Source organism: Propithecus coquereli, unplaced genomic scaffold (assembly GCF_000956105.1).
Source record: "Propithecus coquereli isolate 6110/MARCELLA unplaced genomic scaffold, Pcoq_1.0 Scaffold161, whole genome shotgun sequence".
NCBI classification, from domain to species: domain Eukaryota; kingdom Metazoa; phylum Chordata; class Mammalia; order Primates; family Indriidae; genus Propithecus; species Propithecus coquereli.
In genome coordinates this window covers 1,134,245-1,146,542 of record NW_012140636.1, presented here as the reverse complement: position 1 = coordinate 1,146,542, position 12,298 = coordinate 1,134,245, and the positions used below count along the sequence as shown (strand labels likewise).

The window sequence follows — 12,298 nt, the reverse complement described above, 5'->3', positions numbered from 1 at the left end:
GCGGGCGGCCGAGGGCGCGAGCGAGCGAGCGAGCCGCGTCTCCACCAGCGTCCGCCGCGGCCGCGCTCGCCCTCGCCCGGAGCCGGGGACCGACCGACGGGCCGACCGCCTGGCGCTCGGACGCGGGCGCTCGCTTTGTGCTCGGGGCCGGCTCCGGCGAGGCTCGGGCTCGCGGTGCGCGGCGTCCCCGTCCGCTCGCGGCCACCCGGCTCCGGCGGCCTCGGCGCGCGAGGGGCTGGAGGCGCGGGAGCCGCTCTGCACCGGTCGGTCCCCGCGCCCCCGCGCCGCTCTGGGCTGCTCCGAGCACCGGTGCTTCGGGGCTCCGAACTCGGGCTGCCGGGGCAAGTGCCTTCATGAACCCAGAGGATGTCCGGGAAGCACTACAAGGGTCCTGAAGTCAGTTGTTGCATCAAATACTTCATCTTCGGCTTCAATGTCATATTTTGGGTAAGTTGGAGCGCTCCCGGGGTTTCGACCATCGTGGCCGGGCGACTCGCCGTCCCCGCGCCGCCTGCACTTTCGCGGCCCCTCGGGCGCTCGCGGAGCGGGGCAGAGGCGTCTGCCTTCCGCGTTCCCTGCCTGCGCCTCCGAGAGAGGAACATTTCATCCTCTCTAGGAATGGGAAGAGGTGAAAGGAAAAAGCAAGCCGGAAAGGGGGCACCCGGGCCTTGGGGTGGCTTCTTAAGGGACGAATAGCGGGGATGCAGATAAAGGAAAGGGCTCGGCGGTTTGAGAAATGAGCAGCCGCACGGAGGGGCTTTGCCCCCGGGGGACGTGGATGTGGGCAGAGCGCGGTGTCGTAACCGGGAGGCTGATCGGGCAGCGCCGACCCGAGTCCACCTTGTGACACGGACCCGATTGGACGCGGCTGGTCTGCGCCGAGCTCGGCGCGTCTCTCCTTGCACCAGCCCGGGCTTTGTGTGGGATGCAGATGCGCGGCGTGCGGCTCCGTAATGTGCACGTAAATAACGCTCCCCGCACGCGCTCCCCCAGCTGCAAGGCGCTCCCTCTGCATAATGCGCTGGCCAGTGGGCGTGCGGGTGGAAGGATTTATTTCCGTATATATCACTGGCAGGGTAATAACAAGTCACCATCGACATATGTTTCGATGTGTTCGTGCCTCACGTCCTCCTTTTTTAAGGAGTGATACGGAGCAGGCCGTTTTTGGGAAACCTGGAGGAATGCAAAGGAGAAGGTGTGCAAGGCATGCTTCGCCGGGGGAGCGGGAGAGCAAACGCTTGAACGCAAGATTCGGACCATCTGCTCGGCACTCCGGTGTGCTGGGCACCTATGGTAATTAGGCTGGGACGCCTACTCTTTTGTTTTGATCCTTTTCCGTGATCTCGCCAACGTATACAGCACCCAGACAAAGAGTTCTCCGGGACAAGGGGGGAACGTTGGTTCGAAGACCCTGTTATTTTTCCTCCCTTTCTCATCCCATCCTCTTCCTCACTGGTCACCCCCTTCCCGTAAAGATGGTGGCCGTCTGGGGGGTGTCTCCAAGTTGCTGTTCCATGTGAGGTAGACAGTGATCGAACTGCGGTTCTATAATAATCCACAGTAGTCTGGGCACAGGGTGTATTTATTTGGATTCTCCTTTAATTTTGGCCATTTGCTGTGAGTAGATACATCTGTGAGAATAGTTATCAATACAGCTCTTCGGATTCTTTTATCCGTGCCACACTTTTACCAGGTGATTTTACTTTCTATTTTCTATAAGAGTCTCTTGCATTGGTCATGCATATTTTGTGTAAGGAGTCGGAAGGGATCGGGGACCACTGTCTGTGTCAGCGTGTCATCAGCCTCCAGGGCCGTGAAGACAGTGTGGGGGACAGTGAATAGGTGTCCTACCCAGCCACTCACTGGCAGCTTTTTGCCAGTGTTGTACACGATTCCTGATAGCAGTACTCCCCCACCCCAGGATCAAATGCTGCTACAAATGTAGGAAGAAGAAGTTGTTTTCTTCCTCCCCACTCCCTAAATCTGGAAATGTTTGAGAGTGGTGGGTAGTCACGTTTCTGAATGCGATACTATGATTTTACTGGGACTTGAAACTTTGTGACTTTGAGAGGCAGGGACTACTGAATTGGGACTGGCCCTTGCTGGGGAAGTGAGTCCAGGCCGCTTAATTCTACTTGAACACTTCCAAAAGTTGCACATTTCAGCTACCAGGCAACAAAAAGAATCCAGGGGCTTTCTCTGCAGTTTCATAGCAGAGGGCGGAAAGGAAATAAAAGGATTTGGGCCTGCTTCCCTGACCGTTTGGTGTAATTTTGTAGCGTGCACAGAGGCAAATTTAGCTTTATTTGTGCAATAGGTTGCAGCAGAACCCTGGAATTGTGGAGAGCTTCAAAGAATTGCAGAATGCTTGCATAGACATTTCCAGAATAGAGCCACAGCTTGTCTGATTTTGAAGGTCTTTGGGGGCGTGTGGGGGGGGGGAGGAGAGGGTACAGGAAGCCTGCCAGGAGACCTAGGCTATGGAACTAAACCAGCTGTCCCAGGCAGAATTGTTAAGTGGGTGCCTTGGTTATGAGGGCCTTTCACTTACTCTGCTTCCTGCATACCCTCCTGCTGCTTTCTGTGCCCAAAACCTTTCTCTTAGATACCCCTTTATACTTTTCCTATCCTGCTCTGCTCCAAAATTTCGCCATATTTAAATTTCCCAGCTTATTTGTGTTTATTAGAACCATGGTCTGTAGTGATGATCAGCAGGAAGGCAAGCATGTTATTTGATTAAAATAATTCAGACTAAAATGTTAGTGACTGAAGAACTGGAGGCAGTAACTTGGCAGCCTGCTTCTGAAAAGCTGCATACCTCTGCTCTCTACAGAGTCACTAACCTGTCTGTGATTGCTAAAAATAGCAGATTTGGTGCTACTCATATACAATGATGATGAAGAGATTGCTAACAGAGAGCACGGTTCCCTAATCTTTCATTTTCACACTGAAACACTAGAATAAATTTGAAATACATTGAAAACATTTAGAGATATTGTTTGGGTTGGTAAAATAAAATTGAGCATTATGGTAGCACCAGTGCTAAGAGTTTGGTTCTTTTGTACTAATCAGCAGTTTGACTGTCAGTTAACTGTCCGGGCCTCAGTTTCTCAGCTGTTAAAATGAAGAAGTTGGACAAGTTATAAGGTTCTTTCTAGTTTGCACACAGAATGAATCTACCAAGTTACAATATGCTGGGGAAGAAAAATAGAAGAGATAGACACTAATATGTAATGGAAATAGCGTATACTAGGACACTTGTTAAATTATAGTCATATTCTCTTATTCAGACTTGTCTGAAGACCAATTTTATTACTTTCATTTCTTCTTCAGAGATCCTTTCATTAAGCAAAAAAATCTTTCACTAATTTCTCCCTGGCTTGTTCAGTTATTGGTATAGTATGCATGCTTGCCTGTCCCCACTGTGAATCTCAGATGTTGTTCTGTGAGTCAAATATATTTTTATTATTAGAATTACAGTTTCATGTATAAAATCTGAGTCCTTTTATATAACAATTGTAACGATATTCTGAGTAACAAAGTCAACATCTTGTACAGATTCCTTTCTCATTAGTTAGTGCAGGGTGGTGGGGAAAAACTTGTTTTCTCTATTATACGTTGGAACAACTCAAGACAGAAGGGAATTGATTTTATCGAGGGTGTCACCATACCAGGACATTTCTGAGGAAACACTGAGACTGGTTTGGGGTAGGGGGAGGGAGGAGAAAGGGGGTTTTGTCTGAAAGTCATTCGTTTTGAGTACTGAACCCCTACATCCTATCAGCCACCATTAAGAGATGTTTTGCTCTGGATGCTTTTGGATTCTGGATCTCTTACTGAACTGTTTCCAGCAAGAAAATTGATATCAGTATTCTGGTTATTTATTGCTCTGTAACAAACAGTGCTAAAACTCAGTTGTTTAAAACAAAACTGTGTTATAGCTCACAGTTCTGTGATTTGGCCAAGCTTATCTGGGCGGTTCTCACTGGGGACCTCTCAGGCAGTTGCTGTGAGACGTGGCTGGAAGTGGAGTTATCTGCGGGCTCTTTGGGGTGGAATGACCAGCAGTCGATGCTCCCAGAGATCAGCCAGAGGTGTCAGCTGGAGCACCTACACGTGGCTTCTTCCTGTTTCTAAGACTGGAAGAAGAAACTTGCAGCCAGTTAAGGCTATACCCGCAACTGGCAGTGTCACTTTTATCTGTTCCTTTGGTTAAAGCACTCATGAAGTCTGCTCAGCGTCAAGGGGGGGGGGGGAAGAAATGGATTCTGCCTTTTGATGGAGGTCACATTGCAGAAAGTCATGTGGGTTGTGACCATCTTTGGAAAATACAGTCTGATGTAGTAAGGCGCTGAGCCTTAATTTGTTTATAAAGTAAAGACAACATTATCTAAAGGAGTTGTCGTTTCAAGGATTCAGTGAGATAACGTATTACCTAGCACAATGTCTCACTATTTAACAAGTGGTGAATATTATTACTGTTATTGTCTCCAGATTTCACACTAGTTCTATCCAGGGCTATAGGACTTCTAGAATGTCTTGGTCTGGTACTTGGGCATCATTACCACTAGGTACTGATAATACCTTTAAGATATGCCAAGAAGATGAGGCAAATGGATTTGATAGATTTTATCATTATTTATTAGGAAAAAGTACCTTCCAAAACTTACGTGTCAATGGAAGCCTTGAATGATTTGGGAGAACCAAGTCATTTTTCTGGTCTCTTTGCTATACAAGGATTAGAACAGCCTTGGATACTTGAGGCCAAATTTCTCTCTTGATGTGCTTTCAGATGTTACATTGTGTCTTTAAGTAGAGGTTTATCCAGTGTCGATGGCAGAATGTTGCATGTAATTTGCTTCCATAGGGCTTAAATTCAGAGAGGAGGGAGATTTAGGGAACCTTAGTGGGGAGGGGGGTACATCAAGTAGGAAGCCTTATCTTATGATTCACTAGAAATTGCAAGATGTTCTGGAATGATGATACATCAGCAGTTTATAAGTCATAATTTTTGTTTTAATTTGCTAGACATCTGTTAGCTTCGATGGCAACCATATGGGAGTCTAAATTGCCTTTTGAATTACAGGGAGATGGTAGGAAGAAAGCTAAATATGGTTATGAAAGTGTCATATGGGAAAAAGTGTAAAAGGTGTACAGACTTCAGTGGGGAAAGCAACTGAGCACCGACTTGCTTGGTCTGGCCACTCCCTCTGTTGGGCGGTGGGAAGGCGCAGAAACATTCTCTCTTGACGATGTACTCGGGAGATTGAAATGAAGCCAAGGGGAAAAGTTGGAAAATCAGCTGATGTTTCACCCACCATAAAATTACCAAGGTGAGCTCATTTAGATGGATCACTCTGTCTTAACATCCACGGTAATAGGTAGTCAGTCCCTGGCAAAAGGTAAAAGCCATCTGTGTTTTTAACAAAGCATTATAATTATGATATCTTTCTTGTAAGCATCTCAAAGCATCTTCCAAGCATATTATAATATCGTTGTGACAGATGAAGAAATTGGAGTACAGAGATATGGAGAAACATATTTTTCCTTTTTTTTTTTTTTTTTTGAGGCAGAGTCTTGCTCTGTTGCCCTGGCTAGAGTGCTATGGTGTCAGCCTAGCTCACAGCAACCTCAGACTCCTGGTATCAAGTGATCCTCCTGTCTCAGCCTCTCAAGTAGCTGGGACTACAGGTGTGTGCTACCATGGCTGGCTAATTTTTCTATTTTTCGTAGACACTGGGTCTTGCTATGTTGCTCAAGCTGGTCTTGGATTCTTGGGCTCAAGCGATCCTCCTGCCTTGGCATCCCAAAATGCTAGGATTACAGTTGTGAGCCACCCTGCCCAGCCATGGAGAAACTTTTGAGGTGTTAAAGAGCATGTCAGGGTTCACTTTTGGAGTGTTAAATCTCTTCCGTAACTATTGCCCTAGCTTTTTGGTTTGAAACTTATTTTAGAAGATGCTTGTTATTCTAAAAGAAAACATCAAGTAAGCCGTTTACATCTGTTCATAATTGAAAAGTGATAAAGTTTTTGCATATGCCACAATTAACACCACCCACAAGCATAAAAAAGTTAGGATGAAAATGTTCTTAAAGAATATGATAGAATAATAAACTATTATATAGTCTAATGAAAATTGAGTTCTTAACACAGCATTCTTGAATCACATGGTTTTCTATGTGTAGAACCAAAAACCATGTTTCTGTGTAACACTGATGACTGCTTTAAAATTTCTAACTTCAGACTTACATATCATCACGCTCCATTGGATTATAAGGGCCTTAAGGGTGGGGCTGTTAGTCATTTTCATAAGCCCAGTGTCTTGTGCATTGTCTGAAACACAGTAGGTGTTTAATAAATGTTTGTTGAATGAAGGAAATACAAAATCATCGGAAAGTACGTAGGAATCATCTACTCTAACCTCCTAGTCAGTGAAGTATTTTCCTCCATAACATCCTGCCAACCCTTACAAGGAGGGATCTGTTTTTGGACCATTTCATTAGAGAGTTTTATCTGTCCTCAAATTAAATGTGATCTGCTCCCTGCAACTTCCATTTTCCTGTTTATTGTTGTTGATTTTTAATTTTTATTTTGAAACAATCTCAAACCTATAGAAAAAGTGTAGGTGGTACAGAGAACTTGTTTTTATCCTGAACTGTTTGAGAAAAAGTTACCAGCATGACGGCTATCACACAGTTGAGTGTATATTTTCTGTAAACTAGGGTGTTCTAGGTAACCACAGTACAACCGTCGAAGCTAAGACATTACCATTGATACCTTACCACCATTTAATCCTCAGAGTTCATTCAAGTTTTTCTATTGCTCCAATAATGTCTTTTAAAGCAAAGGAATCCAGGTCAGAGCCACACATTATATTTACTTATATCTTTTTAGACTTTCTCTCCTTTACTGTTACGATCTTGATACTTTTGAAGATTCTAAGCCAGTTATTTTGTACAATGTCCCTCAGTTTGTGTGTGTCTGTCATTTCTACAAACTTAGATTCAGGCTGTGCATCTTTGGCAGGAATAGCACAGAAATGGTGCTGTGTTTTTGTCATTGTATCTCATCAGGTGACACTCATTTCTGTTTGTCTTACTGAAGATGGTCACTCGATTAAGGTGTTGCCTGCCACGCTTGTCTACCAAAAAATAGTTACTCTTTTTCCCTTTTGTAATTTATACATATTTTGTGGCAAACTACTTTGAAACTATGTACATAGCCCATTCCTCATCCAGTTTTCAATTTGTTAATTTACTTGCATCAGTAAGAACTTACAGATTTCTTTTTTTTTTTCAGGTGTTATAATCTGTTTCTCACCTTCCTTCCTTTGTTTAAACTGGTTCTGGGTTTGGACAGTAGTAGTCCTTTCATGTGTGGTTTTAACTCACGTCGGTCCTTGAGCACTTCCTTGCTTTCTGGCAGACTGAGATGCTCTAAACTCATCTTGTAATGAATGTACCGTTCGCCGTTTTCTCCAAGGAGCTCTGGTTCCTTTAGTAGAGAATGGTATTTAGAAGCCAAAAGCTGGTTGCTTGGTGTGCTCATTGCTGTAAGAGTGTTGCTACTCCTGGGTGCTCTCAGTGGGCTTCTGTACATACATACACTTACATCTCTATTTATTTCTATATATTTTTAAAACCATGAGTTTACAGGGATACCTAAAATTCCTGTCTGATACCACAGGGTTTGTTCTAGTTTTTTTCCCTTTTCGTATTTATAGCTGCCTTCTTTGACAGTGAAATTCCTGGCTCCCGTTATTCTTAACAATTGGAATGGTTTGCTTATTTGAAAAATCTCTGATACGTAACTAGTCTGCTGCCGCCGCCACCTCCTTTCCTCGCATGGTTGTCCTCCTTACCTGCTGGGGCTCCAGTATCCCATGCCCCAAGCCTCACCCCACCACGTGGACACCCTTCTCACTCTGCTACCAGTCCTGGGCCTCCACAGCGTCCCTCCCACTACCTGTTCCTAACCAGAGGCCCACCTGCTTGGAGCCACCTTGAATTTTTCAGGAAGGAGAAGAGGAATGGCTTAGGCAACTCTCGAGTGATACAAAATAAGACTTATCTCCCTTCCCCACGTTTAAAAATAGCCATTATGTCATCTCTGAACCTTCTGTTTTCTACCTTTTAAAGCTCCTAGTTCCTCCATGTGCTCTTCATGTACTATTTCCAGATTGTTCTTTGCTGTGGTCATGGTGCTCTGCCTGTGGTCCCATTTGGATGCACCTCTATTATTATAGCAGCCAGAATGACACACATTTTTCACAGGCTGTCCTAACCACCCAGAGAACTTCAGTCCCTGGGCTTGGCTGCGTCCGGAGGCTGCCTCCGCTACCGTGCGGAATTGACTTTGAGTAAATCACTGTCACAGATTAGTTCCTCAGTTGCTCATCTAAAAACCTGGGGACGTGATTTGCTGCAAAGGTGTTATCGAGTATTAAACGAGATCATGCATGTGAAAGTGCTTCGTAAAAGGTAAATCTCTAAATACAAATATTGGTTATTAACCGAGGCTAAACTACACGTGCTCTTCCTGGCAGCCAGGGAACACTATTGGCATGGGTTAACTTTCTAGGGAAATAAAACCTTCGCTTCTCTTTCAAGTGAACTTCTGTTAAACCCATCCCTGTAGGCTAAGTGCAAATCAGAAGCTAACCCTCCAGTTAATTTTTTCAATTTAGATTTAGAGCTGTATATTTCTCCCGTTTAAATGTTTTATTCTGGCCCCGTGGTTTTCAGACCTTCTACCAGCAATCCTGGACTTCCTCGAGGTGTGTGTGGGTTGGAGTGGAGGCTGGGCAGGTGCGTCTCTGACCCCACTTCCCCTAGAGAAGCTTGGCTAGTAGGTTTGATATTTTGGGGGTACTATGAAGGATTTTGCTTGAAAAAAGGGGTCTACTGCTTAAATAAAAAGACAGAAGACCACCATTTAGCCTTTAGATGTTTTTGAATCTTGATGGCTCAGGTATGTTTAAAAAAAATTATTTCTTGCATAGGTTTTTATCTCTCAGATTTCTTCATGCATGGGAAGCCCCTCTCATTAACTGTGGGTGACTTCCGTAGGATTAGTTGATATTTCACCCCTTTATACGTGCAGTGTAGCCGTCAGCTTAGTAACTTAGGAAATTTCAGCCTTCCCCCTGGGTGATCTGATTCAGTAGGTCCAGGAAAAAGAAAAGTCCTGCAAGCGATTGTGGTGCCCAGGCGAAGTGGAGAAACTCTGGTTTGTTTTTCTTGGGAGGATGTGGCCCCTCCTTCCCACGGCTCTCTGGAGGGGACCCTTGGGAGAGCTGGGCGTGGGTGGTGTAGGACGGTGACCAAAGGATGACTGATTTCACCAGCACACGAAGCTACTGTTCTTTGCTTACCTAAAAAAAAAAAAAAAAAAAGTGGCCTATTTTATGCCTCATGGAATTTTGTATTAATCTAAAAACACCAGTTTATTTTTAAACCCGAAAGTCCTAAAAACAAAATGGGAAAAACCTCTTCAACGAGGACCTCCTGTGCTGCAGTTAGTATGCTAAGAATTGGCATGATGGAGGGATGGAAGCCAGTCAGTCATTCGACAGGCACCATGACGAACGGGACTTTCTGTTCCTTTGCCCTGGCTGTCCCGGGCCACTCTGCACACGTCCACGTAGTCGGCTGCATCTAACTGTAGACACCGGACTCCACAACAACAAACCACCCACCCTTCGACAGGTCACCTCCCTGTCCACTGTTGCTCTTGCTTCCAGCCCCTGCTTCTCTGGGCTGCCTCCTGGGCCGTCAGCCTGACCACACTCAGGTCAAGGACGGGGAGTCGCCGTCTACAGCTGGGTCTCTATGGCGGGTTCATCGAATTGATGCTGCTGGCGTGTGGGAAGGGACATATTCTTTCCCCATATCCACATTTGCAGCACTGTCACAAAGGCAGCTGACAGCAGAGCAGACACAGGAGACCTAGACGTGACATTCGTCAGTTTTCTTAAGAAAGAGAAGTTTCAATGTAGGATATTCACAATGTGCATAGAGTTTTCTTATTATTTTCTTGACTTTCTTTCCCCTACCTTCTTTAAAAAAAATTATTTGATTATGGCTGGGTTTCAAAAATGGAAATCTTTTGAAAGGAATAAAATTTTGAATACAAATCTATATTATTTCCCTGAGATGTTTTACTGCAGCTAGCACCACTCCTAAAACAAAAACAAAAACCAACAACAAAGCAAAACAAACAAACAAAAAAACCAGAATGGTGTATAAACCCTATGGTTAGGACTGTGATATTATCCATATACATAAGGGATTGTTAATTATGAATTGCAAGGTATAATTTTTAAGTAACATAATGACCAAGCTAAATAACAAAATAGCGTTTGAAAGGGAATGGCAAAACATTTTGGCTCTCCTCATTGAAAAGGCATAGTGATGTTCTATACCTCTTCCAGCTACTATTTACTGTTTTGATAAGTATTACAAGACATAGGGCTCTTTTTATGTGTTGAAAAATTTTTCTAAATTACTCTTGGCACTAAGGCTTGAATTTCTAAAAATCTGGAGGGAACAGCTGGTGTTCTAATAAATATTCAGGCCAGCTATTTTAATGCTTTGTACTCAATTAAGTAGTCCTCATAAAAGAAGAATACTTGACTTAAGCATTTTTCAAAGTATAGTGTTTTGCTTCCAACAAAAATCTCCCCCAATTGTTTATATATCCCCCTAAGCAACCTTAAAACTTAATTCTGCCAAGTAAGTAGTTCTAATCACTGATGATCCATTTAAATGCCAAAAGTTAGTTCTCCTATTTTGAGCTATAGTCATATCAATACAGCCCAGCCCTTCAACCGAAGTCTCCACTGGTCATGGACGTTTTAGAAGAATTGTTCATCTGGCGCAATGTTAGAGAGTAATAAAAGATTCAGCCTAACTTGGGCATTGTTGTGCTCTGGTGGTAGGTGGGCAGAACGTCTCCTGATAATGGGTTTGGACCTCAAGCCTGTCTGAATTTTCCCCCAGCTGCATTCCCGGGATTGTGACCTTAGACAGGTTATTTACACACCCTGCAATGAAGTCTCCCCCTCATCTGCAGAATGGCATGTTCAGTAGTCATACCTCCAGGTAGTGAGGATTCGAGGAGTTAATATGTGTCAATTGCTTGGAATATTCAGTAGGTATTAGCAATTATTTCTCTGTTTTCCTCAACACCCATAATGTCTCTTAGTTGTTTTTCCTTAACTTCTTTTGGAACCATTAAAATAATCTTACATTGTAACGTATATTTTTTGTTCTCTGTAATGTTCTGCCTGCATAAGTGAATTCTCAAAATAACTAAAAGGAAAAAAGATCTAACAAATGTTCACAGTGTTCTTTTCATTGTAATGAATGGCATGCAATTCTTATCGTGGATACCAGACCATGAATTCGCTTCTATTGTTTGTTGTTAATTTCCCCATTTTTCATAACCCTGTTAGATTGACTCTTCATTTTCTTTGCAAAACCAAACTGTCTCCTGTTAGTATTTTCTACTGGGAAGTTGAGTTTCTGGTTTTTAGCTCTGGTGTTAGACCTAACACCTGAGGGCAAAGGGAGATAGAAATACTTTATTATTGATAACATCTGTTAAATCTGGATATTCTAGAATTATCTAGATGGCTGTAACTATATATTTTTAGCTATTTATGGTGTCATGAATCCTGTATATTTTGGTCATTGTTTTACTCTGTGTAGTTCAGACAAATCCTTTAGGTTACAGAGGTGAAAATTGAGTCAGTGATATGGATAACTTGCGTCTGCTCCTTGTATGTTCTTCTAGTTGATGCAGAGCTGGGATCTTGGCCTGAGCTACCTGGATCACTGACGAAATGGGCCAACCATCTTGGTGAGTGAGGGACCAACTGGTCTCTCCTCTGGGGCATAAATGGGATTCACTGAGACCTTGTGCTCTTTTGCCCCCAATATTGTCACCTGATGGAGAAGACACAAGCTGTCATGTTTCTAAGCTTTATTTGCCCTCTAACTGGACTCAGCTCTGGGAGGAAAGGCCAGGGCATGGTACATCAGTAGGTGCAAGGAGCCTTGTCACTCATTCCCACATAGAAGGTGTGTCCTTGAAGGGGGAAAAGAAGGGATGAAGGGAGAGGGTTAGGTAGCATTTTTACTGTAATATTCTTTGGTAAGAAGGAATGATATATGTAGTGCGACAGGATGTTATAGAAGCATCTTTAAAGTAATCTGTAGCTTACCAGAAACACCCCCAAAACTGCTGGTTTAGTTTCATTCACTGATCTCACAGTTTGTCGCTGGGTTGTGACTC

At 43.8% G+C, this 12,298-nt stretch overlaps 1 protein-coding gene across 1 annotated transcript in view; it reads left to right on the top strand.

The window, feature by feature from the left end:
• The first annotated feature begins 366 nt into the window (after positions 1–366).
• TSPAN5 (tetraspanin 5) overlaps positions 367–12,298 on the top strand; it is a 156,348-nt gene continuing 144,416 nt past the window's right edge. The window contains exon 1 of the mRNA XM_012641082.1: positions 367–447. Within this exon, the coding sequence (XP_012496536.1) occupies positions 367–447 (81 nt within the window). The remainder of the gene's footprint in view (positions 448–12,298) is intronic.